The sequence below is a fragment of the Mesoplodon densirostris genome, chromosome 2, assembly GCF_025265405.1.
Source record: "Mesoplodon densirostris isolate mMesDen1 chromosome 2, mMesDen1 primary haplotype, whole genome shotgun sequence".
Lineage (NCBI taxonomy): Eukaryota > Metazoa > Chordata > Mammalia > Artiodactyla > Ziphiidae > Mesoplodon > Mesoplodon densirostris.
Window position 1 is genome coordinate 12,968,167 of NC_082662.1, and position 23,421 is coordinate 12,991,587.

At 52.7% G+C, this 23,421-nt stretch overlaps 1 protein-coding gene across 1 annotated transcript; it reads left to right on the forward strand.

The window, feature by feature from the left end:
• Nucleotides 1-182: 182 nt before the first annotated feature.
• Nucleotides 183-23,195, forward strand: FBLIM1 (filamin binding LIM protein 1). The gene is made up of 9 exons (XM_060089015.1): nt 183-267; nt 4,393-4,490; nt 4,922-5,191; nt 10,575-10,750; nt 11,314-11,431; nt 13,723-13,892; nt 16,348-16,526; nt 17,350-17,467; nt 21,684-23,195. The coding sequence occupies exons 3-9, from the start codon at nt 4,942-4,944 to the stop codon at nt 21,795-21,797; spliced, it is 1,125 nt and encodes a 374-aa protein (XP_059944998.1). The 5' UTR covers nt 183-267; nt 4,393-4,490; nt 4,922-4,941; the 3' UTR covers nt 21,798-23,195.
• The last annotated feature ends 226 nt before the right edge of the window (nt 23,196-23,421 follow it).

Consider the following 23,421-nt stretch of genomic DNA (forward strand, 5'->3'; position numbering starts at 1 on the left):
ACGAGTGGTCGAGGGAACAAAGGGAGCGGGGAGGGGGTGGCGCGGGGCGCTGCCGGGCAGGTGGGGGGGCAGGTAGGGGCCGCTTCCGCCCGGCGGGAATCCCGGCCCCCTCCCCCAAGCTTCACCTTTTATGGTAAGGCGGCCGGGGCGGCGGGGCGGAGGGAGACGAGGGGGCGGGGAGGGCGGAGGGGCGGGAGGCGCCGCGCCGCTCCCGGTTCTGCTCGATCGGGTGACCGGCCGGAGCCGCCGGGGGCGCGGGCGGCCCAGGTAAGCGGGGCGGGGGTGGGGTGGGGGTCCTGTCCTTCCGTCCCCGCCCCGGCGACAGACAGGTGACAGCACGGGCAGCCCTCGGCCTGCGTCCACCCTGCTCCCCAGCCGGGACCCCAGCCCCGTCGCTCCCGGAGGGGGCCCGCGGGACGAGGGGCCGCGGGCGCTGTCCTTCTGTCTCAGTCCCTCGGTCTCTGTCCTCCGAGTGGAGGGAGGGCAGTTCTTGGGGGGAGGGCTGGGATCCCTGCCCGGGAGCGGCACGCGGAGAGCAGGGATGGGCAGGGCGGAAGCTCCCGCACAAAGAGGACAGCGTCCCGCACATGGATCGAATTAAAGTCCCCGGCAGCGCCCCACAGTGACCCGGCCGGCCGCCCCGCCGGGCTGCTGGCTGGAGGGCGCTGGGTTTCCGGAGCTCCGGGGTGCTCCGGGCCCCTTTACCCAGCCAGGGTCAGGCGAGGGGAAGGAGAGGCCGCAGGGCTGCCCCTGTCTGGGCCTCAGATCTTCTCGGGGGCTGGGAAGGGGTGGGACTGGGCGATCCCCAAGGTGTGTGCCTGGGGCATCCTGGCCTGGGTCCTCCTGCAGCCCGGATCTGAGGACCCCGGGAAGAGGGTGGGCAGCGCCCAGATTCCTGCTCTTCATAATGATGGAAGCTAAGTCCTGGTCCTCGCAGGCCCCCCAGGGGCTCCTCCTCCCCCTCTGGGGCTGACTAACCAGTTAGCTTTCTCTCGACACCTACCAAGTATCAAGATTTTGAGTACCCCCTCTCCTTTTATCCTCTCAGGCACCCTTCCAGAAAGACCTCATTCTTCTCACTTTATAAAAAAACTGAGGCCCAGAGAGGTTCAGTGACCTGCTCGGGGTCGCCCAGCAGGAAGGAGGGGGCCCAGGGTGAACTCAGTCCTTTGTGCCTCCTCTGCTTCCCCGGGGTGGGGGAAAGGAAGAGGGACCTCCTGTGCCAGGCTGCAAGGTCCCCTGCAGGGGGCGTGGGGCTCAGTCTCACTCCCACCTCCAGCAAAGTTTAGCTCCCAGTCAAGCCTAGGCTACAGCTTAAAGGTAGTTCCGGAGGGTTCTGGAGGGGGTTAGAAGGAGTGTGACAGGCGACAGTGTGGCGGCGGGGGTGAGGTGGGGTAGACTACCCCACCCCTGGAGGCCCTCCGGCTCAGCCAGCCCGGGCCCTGCCCTGGGCCGCAGCCGAAAGCCCGGCTGGGTGGGTGGCTGGATCTCAGCCTCCTTCCTTCCTCTTGACAGGAAATGACTTTCCTTCCCTTTGTTTCCACTTTCTCCGCTTACCCAGCTGGGTCTTAAATTTGCCCTCTGGGGGAGGAAGGGTGGCTGCCGAGGGTCCCTTGGGCTGGGCTGGGCTGGCGGGGAGGCTGCCCCACAGGGGGCTCTCTCTCACCCACACCCCACACTAGGGTGACCTGGGGGGCAGTGGGACCAGGGGGAAGCCGGGGCTCCCTTTCCTTCCCGGGGGCTGACTGACGGGGCTTTGAAAATCCCTAGCCCGGCCCCTTCCCCTGGGGCCTGAAGTCCCTGCTGGAACCGCAGGGGAGGGATGGGGGTGGGGGAGTGCTGCCCAGCTGTGAACATCTGGTCTCAGTGCTGGGATGTTCGCCTTGGACATTTTCTGAGAAACCAGCAGATCTGATTTCCCGGCGGGGGTGGGCTGGGATGGAGTGGGGTTCGGGGCGGGAGGGGAGGGAGGCAGAGGAGGCATCCTCAGCTGTCTTTGGGGATGAGCCCAGGATATGCTGACCATCAGATAACTGGTCTGCATTGGGCCACCCTGGGGTAAGAACAGGCCTGGGAATTTTGCCCCCCCCACCCCACCCCTAGCCATCCAGGGAAGAAAAAGTGTGTCCTCTCAGGCTCAAGGATACCCCCTGGACTTCCAGGTTGGATGGTGCTCGGTTAGAATTCCAAGTCTGCAACCTCTTGCTTGGGGCCTCACCTGGCCTCATCTATAAAGTGGGGGCATAACGCAGGCTGTATTGAGAATTAGGTGACTTTTTTTTTTTTTTTTTTTTTTTTTTTTTTGCGGTATGCGGGCCTCTCACTGTTGTGGCCTCCCCCGTTGCGGAGCACAGGCTCCGGACGCGCAGGCTCAGCGGCCATGGCTCACGGGCCCAGCCGCTCCGCGGCATATGGGATCCTCCCAGACCGGGGCACGAACCCGTATCCCCTGCATCGGCAGGCGGACTCTCAACCACTTGCGCCACCAGGGAGGCCCAGAGAATTAGGTGACTTTTGAGGCTGGGAAAGCACTCTCCATAGTGCCTGGCACAGGGCGAGCACTTTATCAGTGAGTGCCCTTGTTGTTTCTTGCATTTAAAGGTTAAATGCACTCTGAAAATTGTTTGCAAAAATAGATTCTTAAACTTGTAACGAAGTATGAAATTGAAGTCGAGGACAGCCAACAGAAGCAGATGTACTTCCAAACATCACTTACAAAACAAGAAACAAAAGAGAAATACTTTAAAAGAACTTTTAAAGCTTTATTCATATATTGGTTTCTTATTCAGGTTTCTTACCAGAACGAGCTGCACGTTTTAACCAAACATAAACGAATTTAAAAGGAATTTAGGAGCATATGTTGTTGTTTTTGTTATTATTATTCTCCGTCAGTCTCCAAGAGAGCCCACGGTGGCCAGTGGACGGAAGCCTTTGAGTGGCCACTTGGGCTCCAAGTCCACATTAGGGTCCCTTGGGGCATCACCCCCGACCCACCCAGCCCCACCTCTCCAGGTTCACTCTTTGGGTCCCTATTTACTCTCCTCCCCATGAATCTATGGGCCGGGCTCTGGGGCCATGTCGGCGTGGCCCATATGGAGAGTAAGATAGAAAAAGGGCACATTCCTGAGCTGAGTGTGGTGGACTCACCCCAGCCCATGACCCCACCTTATCCCTAGCCCCGGAGCCTACTCTCTGCAGGAACCACCTGAGAGAAGGAAAATGGGCTCTCCCTGGTGGGGATGCCGCCCCGCTCCCAGATCCATGCTTTGATGTCTACTGTGAGCCAGACTTGGGTCACACAGTTATCACAGACACAACTGAAGGTAGATGAGGTCACTTGTCAGTTGCGGGGGGGGCGCAGACAGGGTGATGGTGAGTCGCCTGTCATTGCCCTGTGGAATAGACAATCGCCCTGGAGTCGGGAATCAGGGAAGGCTTCATGGAGGAGGTGATGTTTGAGCTAGGCTTCTAAGGAAAAACTGAAATTCACCCTGCAGCAGGGAGGAGAGGAGAAACAGGTGGTGGGGGCTTCCCTGGTGGCACAGTGGTTGAGAGTCCGCCTGCTGATGCAGGGAACACGGGTTCGTGCCCCGGTCCGGGAAGATCCCACATGCCGCGGAGCGGCTGGGCCCGTGAGCCATGGCCACTGAGCCTGTGCGTCTGGAGCCTGTGCTCTGCAACGGGAAAGACCACAACAGTGAGAGGCCCGCATACCACAAAAATAATAATAATAATAAATAAAACAGGTGGTGGAAACATGCCAGGGCAAGTAAGGGAGAAAGATGGTCCAGGAACTGTGTGTGGTCCAGGGTGATCAAAAATAGGTTGAGGCCAGGGAAATTTAGACTTTATCTTGAAGGTAGTAGGGAGCCATGGGAGGCTTTTGACTAGAGGAGAAACAGATTTATGCTCCAGAAAGATCACTCCAGAGACAGGGTAGGAGGCAGGTTTGGAGATCCTTGAGGCACCCTCACCCCTGTGCCTGAACCAGGGCTGTGATTTTGGAGATCACAGAGACTGAGTGAGACATTCTGGCCATCGAATCAAGACTGGATTGGATGTGGACTCTGATGGCGGAGAAAAGGATGCTGGTTTGTGAGCTGGGCCAGGAGAGAGCAGAAGAACCAAGTGGCCAAGAGCGTGGCTCTGTGTTCAGATCCCAGGTCTGCTGCTGCGTGACCCTGAACAGATGGCTTCCACCTCTTCACCTGGGTTTCCACATCTGCAAGATGGGCACAGTCATTGTGTGGTACTAGTGCCTCTCCGCCGCAGCGGTGGGAGGATCTGTGAGTTACTGCACAGAAAGTGCTCAGGGCCCTGCTGGCACAGAACAGGCCTCGGTACATGGTAGCTCTGATTGTTCTTCTGTCCTCTTTGCCTCCTGGAATCCAGCCCTGATGTTCTGACGAGAGTCACACTGTTTCCCGCCCACCGTGGAGCTGGCCTGAACACTGGGGACGTCAGCTTTCCCAGGAAAATCCAGATCCCAGGTGAGGGAGTTCACTTGGGGTGTGGCCCAGGGCTGGGACGGGCAGTCAGCTGCCCTGGTAGTGGGGAGCTGGAGGAGAGGCCCCTCCCTCACGCTCCGTAGAGGAGGGAAATTAATCGTTTGTGAGGTGAGCAGGGCAGGGCTGCCCTCGGCTTCTCCATGTGTGTAGGTCTGGGGGAGGGGCATTCAGGACTCCTGGGTCCCACCCTGTGGCCAAGCCACCTGGTGGGCACCTGCCTTTCCCTGTGGGACATCTGCAGCCCCTTCCGTGGCTGGGTGGGGCGCTGGCAATGTGGAGTAGCTGCTCCTGTCTTGTTGGGAGGGGAGAGGCTCCCTGCCCTGGGGGTGTCTGCGTGCCCAGGTGTAGCACCTCTGCCCCGCCCCTGCCATGCCCTGAACCCTGCCCAAGCCTGCGCTTCACTCTGTCCCCAGCCCCACCAGAAGCTGAAGCAATGGCCTCAAAGCCTGAGAAGAGGGTCGCCTCGTCTGTCTTTATCACCCTGGCACCTCCACGTCGAGATGAGGCTGTGGTTGAGGAGGTGAGGCGGGCAGCTTGTGAGGCCCGGCCTGGCTGCCCCCGGGAATCTCCTGTCCCCACGAAGGCATCCGGGGCTGGCTCTGCGGGGAGGCTCCGCTCCTGGACACCCCCCAGCAGGGCTGCAGCCCCGGTGCCAGCTGTTCCACCTCAGCTCCCCAGTGGAGGTAAGAGGGTGAGGGCGGTGGGTGGGAGACCGGGTGAGAGGCATCACCAAGGTGGGGAGGAAATGGCAGGCTCTGAGGTCATTCGTTGAGCACCTACTGTGTCCCAGGCAGCCTCTGGAACCCTCCTGCCTGGGTTCGAATCCTGGCTCCTCCACTTCTTGACTGTGTGACATTGGCAGGCCACTTAACCTCTCTGTTCCTCAGCTTCCTAATCTGTAAAGTAAAGATAATGATAGTACCCACCTCAAAGGGTCCTTGTGAGGATTAGATGAGTTAATACATATGTAAAGTGTTGAGCCCAGTGCCTGCCATGTAGAAAGTGCTAAATACCCACTGTTATTATTCTGGGCCAGGCACTGGGAATGTGAAAAGAGAGAAGGTTTTCAGCCTTCATGAAACTTACCTCCTAGTGGGGGAAACAGAGATAATAAAAACATAAAATATAACATCAGGAAGACACAAACACTCTAGTAGAATAGAACACAGTGAAGAGCTGGGGAGGTGTGGCTTTTTATGGGGTGGTCAGGATGGCTTCTCAAAGAAGGTAACATCTCAGCTCAGTTAAGACCTAAATGACAGAGTGGAGCTAGAAGGGAAATGGGAACAGTAAGTGCAAAGGCCCTGAGGCAGGAATGAATTTGGCAAGTTGAAGGACCTGAAAGATAGTTTTGTTTTCTCTTGCACTCTGCCATTCACTTGCTGTGTGGTCTTAGGCAAGCTGTTTCCTCACTCTGGGCCTCGGTTTCTTCCTCTGGAAGGTGGAAATTTGGTCATGTATGTGATGTGAAATCTCAACTGTTGGGTAGAAGCAAGGAAGGATGACAACCTAGGGGCCCGAGGTGGCTCCTCGTCTGATACGGCACCAGCTCGAACAAGGAGGCACTGAGACGCTTAGTGCGAGAGGCCAGCCCAGGAAGGCAGGTGAACCCCCCGGAGTCCTCAGGTGCCTAGTCAGGTGTCCTGCTGTCCCAGAGCGAGGCTAAGGCAGCCTTGTGCATCCATCACCATGGAAACCACCTAGAGGCCAATGGGAAGTGCCAATTATGGGAAGCCAAAAACAGATGGAAGAAGGGACCACACGTGGGTACACGTGAGAGTACATGAATATTCGTGTAACATGCTTCTTCATTATGACGCAGCCTCCTAAACTGATCTTTCCTTCCTAACCACACATGCCAGGAACAGCCTCCTCCTGCTGCTTCTCTGTATAGGAGAACCAGGACCATGATGACCAAAATTCACACATCAGGACATTGATCCAATGAAAAAAAAAAATTATGGCCCTTCTGGGTAGGAGAGGGAGCCTAGGAAATATAGTTTAGTTGCCCAAATGCCAAACTTTCCTGGACTTTTTTTTTTTTTTTTTTTTTTTTTTTTTTTTTTTGCTGTACGCGGGCCTCTCACCGCTGTGGCCTCTCCCGTTGTGGAGCACAGGCTCCAGACACACAGGCTCAGCGGCCATGGCTCACTGGCCCAGCCACTCCGCGGCATGTGGGATCTTCCCGGACCGGGGCACGAACCCGTGTCCCCTGCATTGGCAGGCGGACTCTCAACCACTGCACCACCAGGGAAGCCCATTTCCTGGACATTTTCATGGGATATTGGAATTACAGGCAGAAGATCCTGGGAGTGTGGTAGCAAAACAGACCAGACCTTCCTCGGGCGGGATGGCCTTACAGTGGCTGGTCAGGCATGTTGCTGGCCAATTTGGCAAACACAGAGCACGGGGAATCTTGGGGTTCAGGCCTGCTGGGGTGAGATAAGTTCTAGGTGAGCTGCGGTCATGAGTCTGGTCTGACTGCAGAAAACAGAGGTGGGCCCTGGGGGTCTGCCTTCTGCTCAAAGCCAGCTCTGCAGCAGGCTGTCATCTGACACCTCACCTATGCTTGTCCCCTTAGGAATCCACCAGCATTTCTTGAGCCCTTTCATCCTGGCAGAAATCCCCCCCATCTCTCTCTTGAATTCCTGCCCTAGCTGGGACCTGCCCGCCCTCCACAGCTGAATGTCTAGAACCTCAGGCAGGTCCTGGGAGAGGCCTCAGCTCTCCTGCTGTCTCTTCGTGACCTGGTTCCTGAGTCAGTCAGCTCACGTAGAGCAGATTCTCACACTTTAGCAGCATCAGCATCCCCTGCGGGCTTGTTCTAACACAGCCAGCTGGGCCCTACCCTGGGCCTTCCTGATTCAGCAAGTCTGCCATGGGGCCCGAGAATTTGCATTCCTTACATGTTTCCAGGTAATGCTGATGCTCTGGTCTGGGGACCACACTTTGAGAACGACTGTTCCAGTCCAAAGGCGTTAATAGGTGAGACTTGCGGAAGAGAAGAATAGTTCTCAAAGTGTGGCCTTTGAACCCGAAGTGTCAGCCTCACCCAGGAAATGTAAATTCTAGTGTAAATTCAAAACGCAATTCCAAAAAGGTAAATTCCCAGAGCTTACCCCAAACCTGCTGAAGCAGAAGCGCTGGGGTGGGCCCAGCCATCTGCGTTTGGACAAGCCCCCAGGCGATTCTGGGGCAGACTCACAGGTCTAGAACAAGCTTCGCATCTGTATAGCCCTTGGGCAGAGGGTTTCTTATCTTTGTCAAATGGGTGGGAAACCTGAACCCAGAGAGGTGCCCCAGCGAACATGCAGGGAATGGGACCAGAGCCCAGGTCTTTAGGCGGCAGGGCCTTGAACATTCTCTCTGTGCTCTTGCAGGGTGTCTAGGGCAGTCTGACCTCGCTGGAGCCTGGCCTACCTTGTGCCCCCATTACAGGAGGTGGGCACAGTGCCTCCATGCCCTCTATCCTGGGGCGCTATTAATAGCGCTCCCCTTCAGTGTGGCAGTGGGCACAGCCCTGCGCTGAGGCTTCTCTCCCGAGTTGCCCAGTTGCCTCTCCCCAGGGAGCTGGACAGCCCCTTGTCAGGGCAGCCTGTGGAGGTGGGGTTACACTATAGTGAGTGCTCCTGGATGGAGGAGATCCTCCACCCCGCCTCCTCCCTCCCTGCCAGGAGCTCCCGCTGGCTGGCAGTTAGGGTGGAGGCCACCTCCCCACCCGCCATCGCCCCACGCCATGCCACTCCTGTCCTCTGTGTGTATGTGTGTGTTTGCTGTTGGGTTGTTATTGTGTAATGAAACTTTTAAATATACACAGAAGTAGGGGAAACAGTACAAGGAACCCTGTATACCCCACGTCATCCAGTTTCAACAGTTACCAAGATTTGGCTACCTTTGTTTCATCTGTTCCTTTTTTTTCTTTTCCTTCGGGAAGTATTTAAAAGGAAATGCCAGTAATCAAGTCACTTCAGCCCCATATCCTTCAGGGTGCATCTCTAAATATGGCCTTTCTCTTACATAACCCCAAGGCCAAACAATGCATAACAAAATCAACAGGAATGCCTTATGATTATCTAATAGTCTATCTATAATTAATTTTCCCTGAATTGTCATAAAAATGCCTTTTAACTGTTGGATTGTAGAGGAATGGATTGTGTCTTGTATTTCTTTCTTTTTTTTTTTTTTTTGCCGTACACGGGCCTCTCACTGTTGTGGCCTCTCCCGTTGTGGAGCACAGGCTCCGGACGCGCAGGCCCAGCGGCCATTGTTCACGGGCCCAGCTGCTCCGCGGCACGTGGGATCCTCCTGGACCGGGGCATGAACCCGCATCCCCTGCATCGGCAGGCGGACCCTCAACCACTGCGCCACCAGGGAAGCCCTCTGGTATTTCTTTTGAGCTGTATCATTCAGTGGAATATTTAGCTTTTCCTTGTCTACAAAATGAGGAGGATGAAATGAGATGATTAATCCTTTGAATCAGAATCCAAATAAGGTCCATAACAGTGCTGGCCAATAAATACATCATGCAAGTCACAAATGTAAGCCTCCTATGTAATTAAAAATCTTCTAGTATCCACTCTGAAAAAAATGAAAAGAAATATATTACTTTTAATGATATATATTATGCAACCCAATATATAAAATGTATTATCATTTCAGCACGTAATCATTATCAAAATTATTAATGAGCTATTTCACATTGTTTTTTAGTACTAAGTTTTCCAGCACATCTCAATAGCCACGTGTGGCTGGTGGCTTCTGTACTGGACAGCACAGATATATACATTATATATGGTCATTTTTCCATCTCTTAATTCTAGGGACATCTCCTCTCTTGGTCTCTCCCATGCCATTAACTTCTTGAAGAAACAGAGTCCATTTTTGTAGAATGTCCCACACCCTGATTTGTCCCTTTGCCTCCCTGTGGTCTCATCCAACTTGCCCCTGTTTTCCAAATTTATTATAAATGGAGTTAACTCTAGAAACCTGATTAGTTTGAGTGGTTTTTTTTTTATGTTTTGGGTTTTTTTGTTTGTTTGTTTTTTGTTTCTTTTTTTGCCGTACGCAGGCCTCTCACTGCTGTGGCCTCACCCGTTGCGGAGCACAGGCTCCGGACGGGCAGGCTCAGCGGCCATGGCTCACGGGCCCAGCCGCTCCGTGGCATGTGGGATCTTCACGGACCGGGGCACAAACCCGTGTCCCTCCCCTGCATCGGCAGGCGGACTCTCCACTGCGCCACCAGGGAAGCCTTGGGTTATTTTTTTTAATAAGGACATTTCATCAATGGTGCCCATCCCTTCCTATACATAACACGAGTCAGAAGACTCCTGATGTCTGCTGAGGTTAATCAGTGGCTTCAGGTGATGATAGCTGGACCTTTCCTTTGGAAAGTTTGGCACCAACTGTCTGCTTGATACTTTCAACACCTAATAGTCATTACCTGACTCTATTATTTAACTAGGTGGTGGTTCCCACCCTTGAGTGGCATCAGCATCACCTGGAGGGCTTTTTAAACACCCCGTGACTGGGAGCCAGCCCAAAGTTTCTGACTGTGCAGCTGCATGGTAGGCTGAGAAGTTGTGTTTCTAACAAAGTCCCAGGTGGTGCCATGCTGCTGGTCCAGGAGCCACACCTTGGGAACCACAGTCTTGGGGGTTAGTTTTGCTTACATCTGCACAAGGCCAATCCAGCGGGGATTTTAGGTGCTCTAACACCCAGGTAGGGGAGGCTTGCTAGGAAGGGCTTTGGCGGCTACTGTTTTCTGAGCCTGTGCCACATGCCAGCCACTGTGCCAAGCCCTCACCTGCATCATTTCATTTAATCCTCATTAACAACCCTAAGCGATTGAGACCCATGTTCCAGCTGAGCAAACTGAGGCTCAGAGAGATTGTTTCTTGCCGAAGGACACACAGCAAGTCAGTGGCAGAGTCAGAGATGGAACCCAGGTCCGGGTGACCCTGGACCTGAGCCTTTAGCCACCATGCTGCACGGCCTTCTGGGCAAGTGTCACCTCCTCTGTGCACCTGCAGAGACTCTGGCCAACCCACCCTCCCCTTCTGGTTGCAGGATGTTCGCTTCCTCCTCCTCCCCTGGATGGCGAGGACGCACTCCCCGACCTGGACCTCCTCCCACCTCCGCCGCCGCCCCCTCCAGTGTACCTGCCTCCTGACGAGGAGCCCCCTGCCCCGATGGGGGCGTCACTCATTTCAGACTTAGAGCAGCTGCCCCCACCCCCGCCGCAGGTACCGCCAACCCTTGGTCCCTGACGGAGCCCCGTGGGTTGGGGAGAGAAGGTCGGGGCCCTTCGGGGTTCTAGGCCTGGAGGTTGTTTGTTCCCTTCTCCTACTTGAGGGCAGTCCCTCTTCAAAACTCTTTCAGGCTGGTAAAAATTAGACGTGGTTTTCAAGGTCCCTGGAGAAGGGGTGCCACACCCTCCCCCCCGCTAAGTGCCTCCTTCATCTCTGAGGGCAGCATTCCCCTGTGTCTAACCTAAATCCCTTATGCTGCATAGAAAACCCATATTTACTCCTCTGCCCTTAACAGAGGCGTTGTAGAAATGGGAGAGGTTCCAGGCCAAGGAAAACCCTGATTCCAGGAGATTCTTTAGAAGCAGAGGGAAGTAGCTTTGAAGGAAGCTCCTTCCCTGGGTGAAGGAACCCAGGGCAAGGAGCTGGGAGATCTGGCCTCAGTTTCTGCCTCTGTACAAAGGGGCTAATTGCGCCTGGTGCCACCAGATGCGGAGCAGAGCCTAGAGGGCTGTGTGCGGTCCCCACTGGGTGACTCTTCTGCCCTTCTGTCCCCGCAGCCCCTCGTGGAGGGGCCTCCACTGCAGCCTCGGCCCAGTCATCTCAGACCCACAGAAGAGGAGCTGCCGCCTCCCCCAGAGGAGCCTGTCGGCTTCCCCGAGAGAGAGGCCTCCACAGGTATGGGCACAGGGACGGAAGGACTGTGTGTGACCCCCAGGGGCCCTTGTGTGGCCAGCATGAGCTTCCAGGGGGAACCAGGAGAGCAGGGACCACCGTGTCTGTCCCAGCTCACAGTATGGTGATGGGCCTTACAGTTGTGCATCAATTTTATTTTTATTGCATGAAGCTTTTTTCCTTTATAACTAAAGTCCATTTAAATATTGATCGGCAAAATTTGCCATGATAGCAAAAATGCCCTAAATTTTTTCACTATGTAATTTTTTGAATACATAACACCCTTACATAGTACAAAATAAAAAGCACAAAAGGGCACACTGCGAAGTCTTTCCCCTTCCCCATCCCTGTATCATCTAGTTTCCTTCCAGATAGACAACCTGTTAATACCTTGTGCATATCCTTTCAGAGATATCTTATGCGTATGCAAGCAGATACAAATATATCCTTCCCCCATTTCCCCACAAATAGTAGCAAGCTCTGTGCTGTTTTGCACTTTGCTTTCATTCCTTTGTAGTCTTAGAGCTCACTCCACATCAGAACATAAAGAGGCTCCTTGTTCTTTTCCACAGCTGTGTAGTATTCCTTAGCAGGGCCTGACCACATGCATTTAACTAGTTGCCTGTGGACAGGTGCTCAGGTGGTAATGCTGAGTGAATCGCCTTGTACCTGATCATTTTGCTTGTGTGCAAGTTTGTGAGATAAATTCCTAGAAGAGGAAGCACTGTGATATTTTTGCCAAGTTGTCTTTCTTGGTCATCCAGATCTACATTCCCACCAACAGTGTTGGAGTGCCCGTCTGCCCACAGACTCTCCAGCACCGTGTGTTACTTATTTAATAAATGGCTATTAAGTGCCTACCATGTACCAAGGCCTTCTCTAGTCCAGGGTTGTAAAATAATTCTCCTCTGGTTTCTTCCAGTGTTCTTATGGTTTCCCTTTTCATATTTAGGTCTTTGATATGTTTGGAATTATCTGGGTGTAAGGTGTCACAACAGAGTTCCCTCTTTTGACTTTTTTGCAGATGGCAACCCAGTTGTCCTAATGCTATGTGTCTTTTTTTTTCTTCTTTCTAGTTGTGGCGCGCAGGCTCCAGGGCACGCGGGTTCCAGAGTGCGTGGGCTCTGTAGTTTGCGGCACGCGGGCTCTCTTGAGGCGTGTGAGCTCAGTAGTTGTGGCCGTGGGCTTAGCTCCCCCGTGGCATGTGGGATCTTAGTTCCCTGACCAGGGGTTGAACTCACCGCGTCCCCTGCATTGGAAGGCGGATTCTTTACCACTGACCACCAGGGACGTCCCACACTATGTGTCTTGATTTTAGCTTTTTAAAGACCCTTTGCCTTTTTTTTTTTTTTTCTCGGCCACGCTGCTTGTGGGATCCTAGTTCCCCAACCAGGGAACCAGAGATTGAACTCGGGCCCTTGGCAGTGAAAGCATGGAGTCCTAACCACTGGCCTGCAAGGGAATTCCCCACCTTCCTTCTTTTTCTTTTTTTTTTTTAAGTAAGGTTTTATTTACTTATTAATTATTATTAACGAGCTCACAGCTCGTTGCTGTGAGTGGGCTTCTCATTGCGGTGGCTTCTCTTGTTGCGGAGCTCGGGCTCTAGGTGCATGGGCTTCAGTAGTTGTGGCACGCAGGCTCAGTAGTTGTGGCACATGGGCTTAGTTGCTCCGCGGCATGTGGGATCTTCCCGGACCAGGGCTCGAACCTGTGTCCCCTGCATTGGCAGGTGGAGTCTTAACCACTGTGCCACCAGGGAAGGTCCCCCACCTTCCTTCTTCTTTTATTTATTTATTTATTCATTCATTCATTCATTCATTTATTTTTGGCTGCGTTGGGTCTTTGTTGCTGCTTGTGGGCTTTCTCCAGTTGTGACAAGCGGGGGCTACTCTTCGTTGCGGTGCGCGGGCTTCTCATTGCGGTGGCTTCTCTTGTGGAGCACAGGCTCTAGGCGTACGGGCTTCAGTAGTTGTGGCTCGCGGGCTCTAGAGCGCAGGCTCAGTAGTTGTGGCTCACGGGCTTAGTTGCTCCATGGCATGTGGGATCTTCCTGGACCAGGGCTTGAACCCATGTCCCCTGCACTGGCAGGCAGATTCTTAACCACTACACCGCCACGGAAGTCCCCCCACCTTCCTTCTTAATGCCCCTCATGACCCTGCCCATGAGCTGAGGCTGCATTTACAACGCCCAGGGGTTTCAGACAGAGACCTGGCACTCTGGGCCGGTTCTGGGTAGCGACTGGGTACAGTTCTCCCAGGCTGGGCGGGTCATGGCCTGTATCTCCTCTACCCCAGACGTCTGTGCCTTCTGCCACAAGACCGTGTCCCCTCGAGAGCTGGCTGTGGAGGCCATGAAGAGGCAGTACCATGCCCAGTGCTTCACGTGCCGTATCTGCCGCCGCCAGCTGGCCGGACAGAGCTTCTACCAGAAGGATGGGCGGCCCCTCTGTGAACCCTGCTACCAGGTAAGCCCCAGGGCAGTTCCCCAAGTGCCTGGCACTGAGCTGGGCACCTGGAAGATGTGGTATCATCTCTTTCTCCACAACAATCTGGGGAGATAGGCACTAGTGACCCATTTTACAGATAAGGAAATTGAGGCTCAGGGAGGGGAAGGAACTCAGCCAAGATGTGTTCGTTCCCTGTGGCTGCCGTAACGAATGACCACAAACTCGGTGCCTTCAAACAGTACACATTTATCCTCTTATGGTTCTGGAGGTCTGAAGTCCAAAATCAGTTTCACTGAGTCAAAATCAAAGTGTTTTGCTCCCTCCAGAGGCTCTAGGGGAGAATCAATTTCCTTGCCTTTTCCAGCTTCTAAAGCCATATTTCTTGGTTCCTTTGTCCATCTTCCAACTCAGCAGTGTGGCATCTTGCATCAGTATCTCTTTTCCTTCTGTGTCAAATCTCCCTCCGCCTCCCTCTTGTAAAGATACTTGCGATGACATTTGCAGCCCACCTGGATAACCCAGGACAATCTCCCCATCCCAGGATCCTTAACTCAATCACACCTGCAGAGTCTATTTTGCCATGCAAGATGGTTGATTGCAGACTCCAGGGCTTAGGATCCAGATATCTTTGGATCTGGATATCAGATCCAAAGGCATCATTCAGCCTTTTACACTGTCACCCCAGGGCTGTCTGGTTCTGAACCCTGACCATGGTTTTTTTTTTGTCCATGCCACGCGGCTTGCGGTATCTTAGTTCCCCAACCAGGGAATGAACCTGGGCCCTCGGCAGTGAAAGCACTGTGTCCAAACCACTGGACAACCAGGGAAGTCCCATCCTGCCTGTGGTCTTGCAGCTCCCTCACCTAGAGCCACAAAGTTCCAGTGCACGGTGTGACGGGGCATCTCTGGGTACCACAGACAGTCTGAGAGAGCTAGTTTGGATGCCACGGTGTTGGAATTGCTAACTCTCCAGTGGCATGTGGTGGCGTTTTTCCAGGTAGTGTACAGAACTCCCACGTATGCATCACCTGGGGGTACAGTGGATCTCACCTTGTCCTTATAGATTGGTAGCACCTGACAATCTGCATTTTTAACAAGTCTATCAGGTGATTCTGATACACACTGAAGTCTGAAAACTACTGATTTGAGGTGTTAGAATATTTGGAATATATTTGGAGTCGGGACTATTTAGAAAACTCAAAATGATCTGATCCCAGGCAGTAAGGTGCTGTGGAAGGAGAAAGGAGCCAGGCCGTCCTACCCTGACGCTCTGACCCCATCAACATGACAGTGGGGGATGTCCTTACACTCTTCCCCAGCTTGGAGCCAGGCAGGGGCGAGACACTGAGGCGGAGAAGGGGTGAGGGTGGGCTTACAGCTGGGAGCAGCCAGGAGGGGCTTCAGCAGTGTGCTGGTGAGACAAGGGCTTCCCCCAGGGTGGTGGGGGGCAGGAAGCAGGGGGAAATGCTGCCCCCACCAAACGTATCTGTCCAGAGGAAATCAGGTTAAGATGAACAGGAAGGGAAAGAGACATGTAGGGGAAAAGGTGGATGGGTTAGCAAGAGGCCCTCTGTTCTGCCTCAGTGATACCTACCCCTTTCTTTCTCCTTCTCTCCCTCTCTCTCTCTGTCTCTCTCTCATCCCTCCTCATTCCAGAAAGGATTTGAGGCAGCTTATAAGAATGCACATATACCTGTAGTCAATAATAATGTTGTAGGACTTCCCTGATAGTCCACTGGTTAAACCTCCGTGCTTCCACTGCAGGGGGCATGGGTTCAGTCCCTAGTCGGGGAAGTTCTGCATGCTGCATGGTGTGGCCAAAAAATAATAATAATGTTGTACACTTAAAACTTCGTTGTTAAGAGGATAGATCTCATATTAGGTATTCTTACCGCAGTAACATAAAAAAAAATTTTAGAGGATACATATAATACCATGAGATGTAAAATAAATAGATAAAACAGAGGAAAATCAAGGTAGACAGTTAGTACCCCAAAAATATGTGAATGAAAGACCCCTGTACTCATCCTAAAAGTGGAGCATGGAATTGGACTATGAGCTTCCAAGTGGCCAAATGGAAAAGGGTAATAAGTTTCAAGGTTTATCGTCCATAAAATAAAAAAGCACAGCAATTCCTCTGGGAATGCCTTTTACTGACTCTGAAGTTTTAGAGAAATTTCTCCTATGGGCCCTCATGGACCCTGGCCTCAAGCATTTCCTAGTAACAAAAAGAATGCAGTCATAGCTTCGTGGCAGGATTCCTGACTGTACACCAGGCATATGTGCCAAACTCGATCCCCTCTAAGCAATGTGGAGGTTTGGGGGTAGTAGTTCCAGGCCAATTGCATGAATGTGAGCACCTCTCCCATAACTCTGCCTTCTGGGCCCCTGTGGGTAGCCAGTCTGATGCCCCTTGTGGCTTGGAGTGGGCACACCCATGGGATGGCTCTGAGGCAGTGGCCCTCTGTCCCAGGACACCCTGGAGAAGTGTGGCAGGTGTGGCGAGGTGGTCCGGGAGCACATCATCAGGGCCTTGGGCCAGGCCTTCCACCCCACCTGCTTCACGTGTGTGACCTGCGCCCGGTGCATCGGGGATGAGAGCTTTGCCCTGGACAGTCAGAATGAGGTGTACTGCCTGGACGATTTCTACAGGTACAAGAGGGGTCCATGCACTGCATGGGGCACGGAGGACAGGGTGGGGCTTAGGTGGGATGGAGGAGTCGAGCCTGAGTGCTGGGGGCTGGGTCAGAGCTGGCCTGCAGAATCCAGGACTGCCTGTTCCACATACCCTGTGTTTGACTTAGCACCTGCTTGCAGCTGACACTTTTTGAGCAATTCCTCTTGGGTTTAGGCCATTTAATCTCAAAACTGTCTTACAGGCAGGCACTATTAAAGGTTCTGTTTTAGCAAATGTGGAAACTGAGGCATGCAGTACATAAGTACCTAAAGTCTCCCCGATTGTAAGTATGGAAGCTGTGATTCAAAGCCCCACTGACCTGATGTCCAGGCCTTGCTCTCAAACCCCAGACCGCAGTGCCTCCCCTCAGAGCTGGAGCCGTATGGAGTGGTAGCAACACACATCTGCAGGGCCCCATCCCTGCCCTCGGGTTGCTCACTGCCCAAGGGGAGAGACAGGTGTGCCTAGTAAAAAAGGAAAGAAGAAGAAAAAGCAGTGACCTATAATACAAGACAAATGAAATGGGTGCCCCTCTGCTTTCTTAAATTCTAATGTTCCCATCACTTACTTGCCTTGAGCTAATGATACCCTGGGAAGCAGGGTCTAATTACACAGGTCTCTCCATTCTCTCCTGCCAGGAAGAAATAGGCATTTGTGGTTGTAGCTCCAGGTGTAGTTAGATAGCAACGGGTCTGAAATAGGTCTGGGAGGTGAACCAGAGCTGGCCTGCGTGCTGACAGCTAATTTCTGTGGTTGTCGGCGTGAACGCCTCCTGAGCATAAGTTTCTTTCCTTCTAGGAAATTCGCCCCTGTGTGCAGCATCTGTGAGAATCCCATCATCCCCCGAGACGGGAAGGATGCCTTCAAAATCGAGTGCATGGGAAGAAACTTCCATGAGAATTGCTACAGGTGTGAGGTGAGTGGAGCAGTGCTTATTTAATAAGATGCAGTTGATCCTGTGCAATCACCAGACAAGCTCTGTTGAAAGCCTGCTGTGTGCCAGGCCCTGGGCCGAGACAAGTCCAGGTTGGGGCTCTGCTCTCAGATTGCCCACCATCCAATAGCAGAGACAAATGAAAATGAAAATAATTACAAATATGCTCTATTAATCAGAACTCTTTGAGTTAATGACAGAAACCAAACTCAACCTGCTTTCCGCAAGAAAGGGCATCTTAACGGGGAGGCTCTTGATGGTGATATCACTGATGACATCATATGATATCATAAGGCTCTCTCTCCATCTCTCGGTTCTGCCTTTCTTGTGTGTTTGCTTCATTTTCCCTTCCTGTGGGCTGGCATCCTCTGTGGGGCAGGGGGTACAGCGCGTGGCCATGGTTGGCTCAGGTTTATATCCTTCCAACTTAGAAACCCCATCTAGGGATCCCGTACAGTCTCAAGAAGGCCTCTGATTCACCCAACATGGGTCACATGCCCATTCTTGACCAATCAGTGACCAGGGGCTATGACTGATAACCTCTGGGGCCAGGCAGGCAGGACTGTATGAAACAGATTGGGATTGATACAACCACTGGAAAGAAGAAAGGGATGCTGGGCAGACCCACACCACAGATGTCCTTTTCAGGTGCTAAGAAAGAGCATGTATAAATCAGCTTTGGGACAAAGAAGGCAGTGATCAAGTGATCAAGGCTGGTGCAATCAAAGGCACTCTTTTAGAGGAGGCAGTGCTTAACCTGGGTTTTGCAGGTTGAGTAGGAGTTTGCCATGTATTCAGAGAGGGGAAATGAAGTCCAAAAGGAGGCATGGGCCTGTGAAATCCTACTGTGGCACAAACAGCCTGAAGAACTGGAGGAAGTAGAAGTTTCGAGGTGTGTCTGGAGTGTAGAGTGCTGGATGGTGTGGTAACAGTGAGGCCAGAGAGAAGGAAAGGGCCCCCTGTGCCAAACGAAGGAGTCTGGACTTCAGGCTGCAGGGAGTGGGGAGGGTGAGGTGGGAAGGCTGGTTAGAAGCCGGTGCAGCAAGAAATGCCTGGGGAGTCGCACAGGCCCCACACTCAGAAGGGTCCCGTGCTTGCTTTGAAGCTCTGCTGTCATTTTCTTTTAATTCTTCTTTTTTTTTTTTTTTTTTTTTTTTTTTTTGCGCAGTACGCGGGCCTCTCACTGTTGTGGCCTCTCCCTTTGCGGAGCGCAGGCTCCAGACGTGCAGGCTTAGTGGCCTGGCTCATGGGCCTAGCCGCTCCGCGGCATGTGGGATCCTCCCGGACTGGGGCACAAACCCGCGTCCCCTGCATCGGCAGGCGGACTCCCAACCACTGCGCCACCAGGGAAGCCCTACTTCTTCATTTCTGAATAAGGGATTCTGCATTTTCATTTTTCCCTGAACCCTGCAAATTATATAGTCAGTCCTGCTGGGGAGGCTGTAAGAGCCCTCCCCTACCTCTTCCTGTCACCTCCATGTCACCGATGTTTCTGTCTTCTCTGGTGATGGTGACAAAGGTGTCACCTAAGTGGGGACTCCAGAGCAAGTCTCTCTTTTTTTCTTTCTTTCTTCCTTTTTCCTAATTGAAATATAGTTGATTTACAATGCTGTGTTAGTTTTTGGTGTACAGCAAAGTGATTCAGTTATACATATATATATTCTTTTTCATATTCTTTTCCATTATGGTTTATTATAGGATACTGAATATAGTTCCCTGTGCTATACAGTAGGACCTTGTTGTTTATCTATCCTATCTGTAATAGTTTGTAACAGAGTAAATCTCTTAGCCAGTGAGTGATTCCAAACATTTATTTACTCACATTTAAACAGATATGTAGGGAGTTCTCGTAGTCTAGTAGTTAGGATTTGACACTTTCACTGCCATGGCCTGGGTTCAATCCCTGGTCAGGGAACTGAGATCCCACAAGCCTCGTTATGCAGCCAAAATTAAAATAATAATAATAATAATAATAATAACAGATATATAGAACTAAGAAGCATTTTCGCTGAGGGTGACCAGGGAGTTTAGTTGAGAAGTTGACACATTGCTTCATGATTATGTTGATTTGTTCTGGTTCAAAGTCCGGCTGATAATGCATCTTGAAAGAACAATGGTGAAATTCAAGTGCTGTTATCGCCATAGCCCACGTTCGATCCAGTGGTGATTGGCATTTCCCCGGGCCTGGCTGGTGAGCAAATAAGCCCTCCCTGCTCCTCCTTGGTCAGCTTGGCTGAGGCTACCGGGAACATTACCCAGGCTCTGCCATGAGTCAGAGTTTGGATTCCACCACCTGCATTTCAGGCTGTAAGGCTCCAACCACAGCAGCCTAAGCAGATGTGGGTGCTGTTTCTCTAGGAAGGGAAATGGGTTTCAAGACACCATCCACGCTCCTTTCACCATTCCTGCCTACTTTTTTTTTTTTTTTTGGCTACACTGCCCTGCATATGGGATCTTAGTTCCCTGACCAGGGATCGAACCCGTGTTCTCTGCAGTGGAAGCTCGGAGGCTTAATCACTGGACCGCCAGGGAATTCCCCATTCCTGCCTACTTTGTGGTCCATGTTATTTCTTACTATTGCTGGAAGGGGAACAATACCTTCATACTTGGCTAGTATCTTTTTAATTTATTTATTTATTTATGGCTGTGTTGAGTCTTCGTTGCTGCACACGGGCTTTCTCTAGTTGTGGCGAGCGGGGTCTACTCTTTTTTTTTTTGAGGTACACGGGCCTCTCACTGTTGTGGCCTCTCCCATTGCGGAGCACAGGCTCCAGACGCGCAGACTCAGCGGCCATGGCTCACGGGCCCAGCCGCTCTGCGGCATGTGGGATCTTCCCGGACCGGGCCACAAACCCGTGTCCCCTGCATCGGCAGGCGGACTCTCAACCACTATGCCACCAGGGAAGCCCCGGGGTCTACTCTTCGTTGCAGTGTGCGGGCTTCTCATTGCGGTGGCTTCTCTTGTTGTGGAGCACAGGCTCTAGATGTGCGGGCTTCAGTAGTTGTGGCACGCAGGCTTCAGTAGTTGTGGCACGCGGGCTTCAGTAGTTGAGGCACATGGACTTAATTGCTCCGCAGCATGTGGGATCTTCCCGGACCAGGGCTCGAACCCGTGTCTGCTGCATTGGCAGGCAGATTCTTAACCACTGCGCCACCAGGGAAGCCCTCGGCTAGTATTTTTTAATATATAAAATGCTTTCATGCACATCACCTTATTTAATCCTAATGATGATCTCTCGATATGGGAGTTCCCGTTTCCATTTAAGATGAGGAAACTGAGGGTGAGAAAAGTGGTTCTGCCCTGTGTTCTTCTGGGCTGGGTTTGGCCAGCTTTCTGCCACCCGACAGCTCCTTCGCAAACTGTGCGACTCGGCCGTGGTTGATTCTCATTTAGAAGAGGTCACATGTGCCCCTGTGGGACTTTAGGTTTGGCACTTGGTGTTCTCAGAATGCTGAACAAGTGGCTGTTAGGAATAGCACAGGTCCTGGCATTAAATAGCCCAGAGTCCTCTTGAGACACTCGAGGTGCAGTTCCAGGGAAGAGACACACAAGGGTGTCCTCCCCAGCTGGCCCAGCTGGGTCAGGATGGCACCCGTGACCCCAAAGTTGTCTCTATGGAGACCAACCCCTCTGTTCTGATCAGTGAAGCTTCCAGGGGACACCAGCCATGCCCTGAGCTGGGTCTCTGGACATTAATTGTTCCTGTTATTTCCTGTGTGTGCCCGAGTGAGGCCCAGATGAGGTGCGGGCTTGTGGCAGAACGGTGAATTTGGCAAAGTTTGGGCCCCAAGTCCCCATCCTCCTCGTTCTAAAATCTTTTGGTGATTTCGAAAATTGGAGATATTAATGTTTGTGCTAGTGTTGAAGCTGTTCAGGCAGTGGAACAACAAAAAGAACCCTGAATTCCGAGCCTGGAGACGCCATCCTCTTCCAGCTCTGGAACCAGCTGTGTGACCTGAGGCAGGCCGCACCCCTCCCCGGACCTCAGGGGGAGGGTGTTAAGGCCTTTCTAGCCCTTTCCACGATCCCTCAGGGGGCTTCTCCACCAAAGGGCCCCCTCTTCTCCCAGTGTCCTCGGTTCTCCCCTCAGCAGATTGAGTTAATTTCCTCAGTGGATGCTGGCGAGTCTGACCTGCACAGACTCCACGCTGCAGTGCTCAGGCCTGGGGTCCATCCACGTGTGCCTTGTTCCCGCAGGACTGCAGGATCCTCCTGTCTGTGGAGCCCACGGACCAAGGCTGCTACCCTCTGAACAACCGTCTCTTCTGCAAGCCGTGCCACGTGAAGCGGAGTGCTGCGGGGTGCTGCTGAGGGCACCCGTGGGCTGAGGGCCGTGGTCGCACACTAGCCCCACTTGGGGTCCCTCCCCAACTTGTTTCCCTTCCTGACCTGGTCTTGCACACTTTCCTTCCGAGCCACACAGGGACCAGCCTGCAGGCCTGCCCCTCGTGTCCGGGACCCAGGCCTCCTCCCAGCTCAGAGCGCCCTTTAGACTCTCAGCTGTTCCTTCTCTCCTCTGGGCACCGGGAGGCTTCCTTACCATGAGTGTCATGCCTGGGGGTCCCATCTCTACGACTCTGGCCCCCCTTGAGCACTGGCCTTGACCTCCGTTTCCAGGGGTGAGTTGGGGTGAGTCTCTAGATGGCACCCTGTGTCCCTAGCAGTGACACATTAGCTCTGGGGGTGGCTGAGACCAGCTCTGCCTTGCAGGACTGAACTATTTCAGGAAAACTGCCAAGTCCCTTAAAAAGCACTATTTTTAAAATTTGAAGTTTAAGTGATGAGAAACATTCTTCGGATTTTTTTGGAGGGGAGGTGGGAATCTTAAAAGAAAATGCCTTCCATTGTTCATAAATGTACAAGATTGTGACCTGCTGGTGGCATGGCCATGGACTTCCCACACTGGGGAGATGTCATGCTGACATGGGACCCAGGCATGAACCTGAACAGCAGAGGCAGGAGCAAAGGATGACACGCTGACACCCAAGGAAGTCAGCAACCCCTGCACCCTGGCTTCCAGCGCCTCCTGTGTGCAACAGTGATTCAACACACGTGGATTGAGTGCCTGTTGTATGCTGGGTAGTAGAGTACAGGAGCTCTGAGTGTTCCTCCTGCAGCAGCCTCGACTACGGCCGTGCACACACGCACGCACTCACACACACACACACTCCTCCAGGACAGTAACGGGTGTCCCCCAACCCCTACTCGGGCCCTCCAGCCCAGGCTGCCCTGTGACCACTGCCTTCTCAAGTCCACACCTAGAAGATTCTTTTTCTCTTTTAAGGAAAATCGTTTTTGTTGCTTTGTAACTTCTAAGACATCTTGTAGAACATGAACACATTAAACAAGATGCGCTTTCCTCCCTGGGGTTGTCTCGATGTACCATGTGCTCCTAGGAGGATGCCCTGGGCTCCAAGTACCAGGAGAGTTTCTCTGTAGGGCCCCTTAAGGGCTTCAAACCAGAGCACAGCTTCTTGCCCGAAGCTTAGAGCAGCAAGTCGCAAACTCCAGGCCTTCCCATACCTCCACAATTTCTATCATACAAGGACCTCCTATTCTATTATCTCCTTAATATTTTCTTTAACTCAGCATCCTTTTTTTTTTTTTTTTTTTAACTCACCGATTTAGTCTTAGGTTAACTAAGCAATATATCCGTGCAGTCACATGATGTGCTAGTTATACATGAAAATAAATGCATAACTATTCGAAGTTTGTCTGTGTTCCAACTAAGACCTCACCTAGGTAAATGCTGGCCTTTGATAGTAGCACCAGAAAAAATGTCTGAACATATCTGCTCAGTGTGGCATGAATGTCCAGCAAGTGCCTGTATCCCCTGCCCCCAAACTGGGGCTCTTCTCAGCAGGTCAAGAAGCTCCTGTCCCTCCTCATCCCCAGCAATGAAGACTTACACTGGCCAGCTCGCAGGTGCAGTTCC

What these genes read in the sequence shown, in the direction of transcription:
- FBLIM1 (XM_060089015.1), top strand. Translation starts at nt 4,942, where the DNA reads ATGGCCTCAAAGCCTGAGAAGAGGGTCGCCTCGTCTGTCTTTATCACC. An exon ending in TGCCCCCACCCCCGCCGCAG is followed by an intron (nt 10,751 to 11,313) that starts GTACCGCCAACC and finishes CTGTCCCCGCAG; the next exon opens with CCCCTCGTGGAGGGGCCTCC. An exon ending in AGAATTGCTACAGGTGTGAG is followed by an intron (nt 17,468 to 21,683) that starts GTGAGTGGAGCA and finishes TTGTTCCCGCAG; the next exon opens with GACTGCAGGATCCTCCTGTC.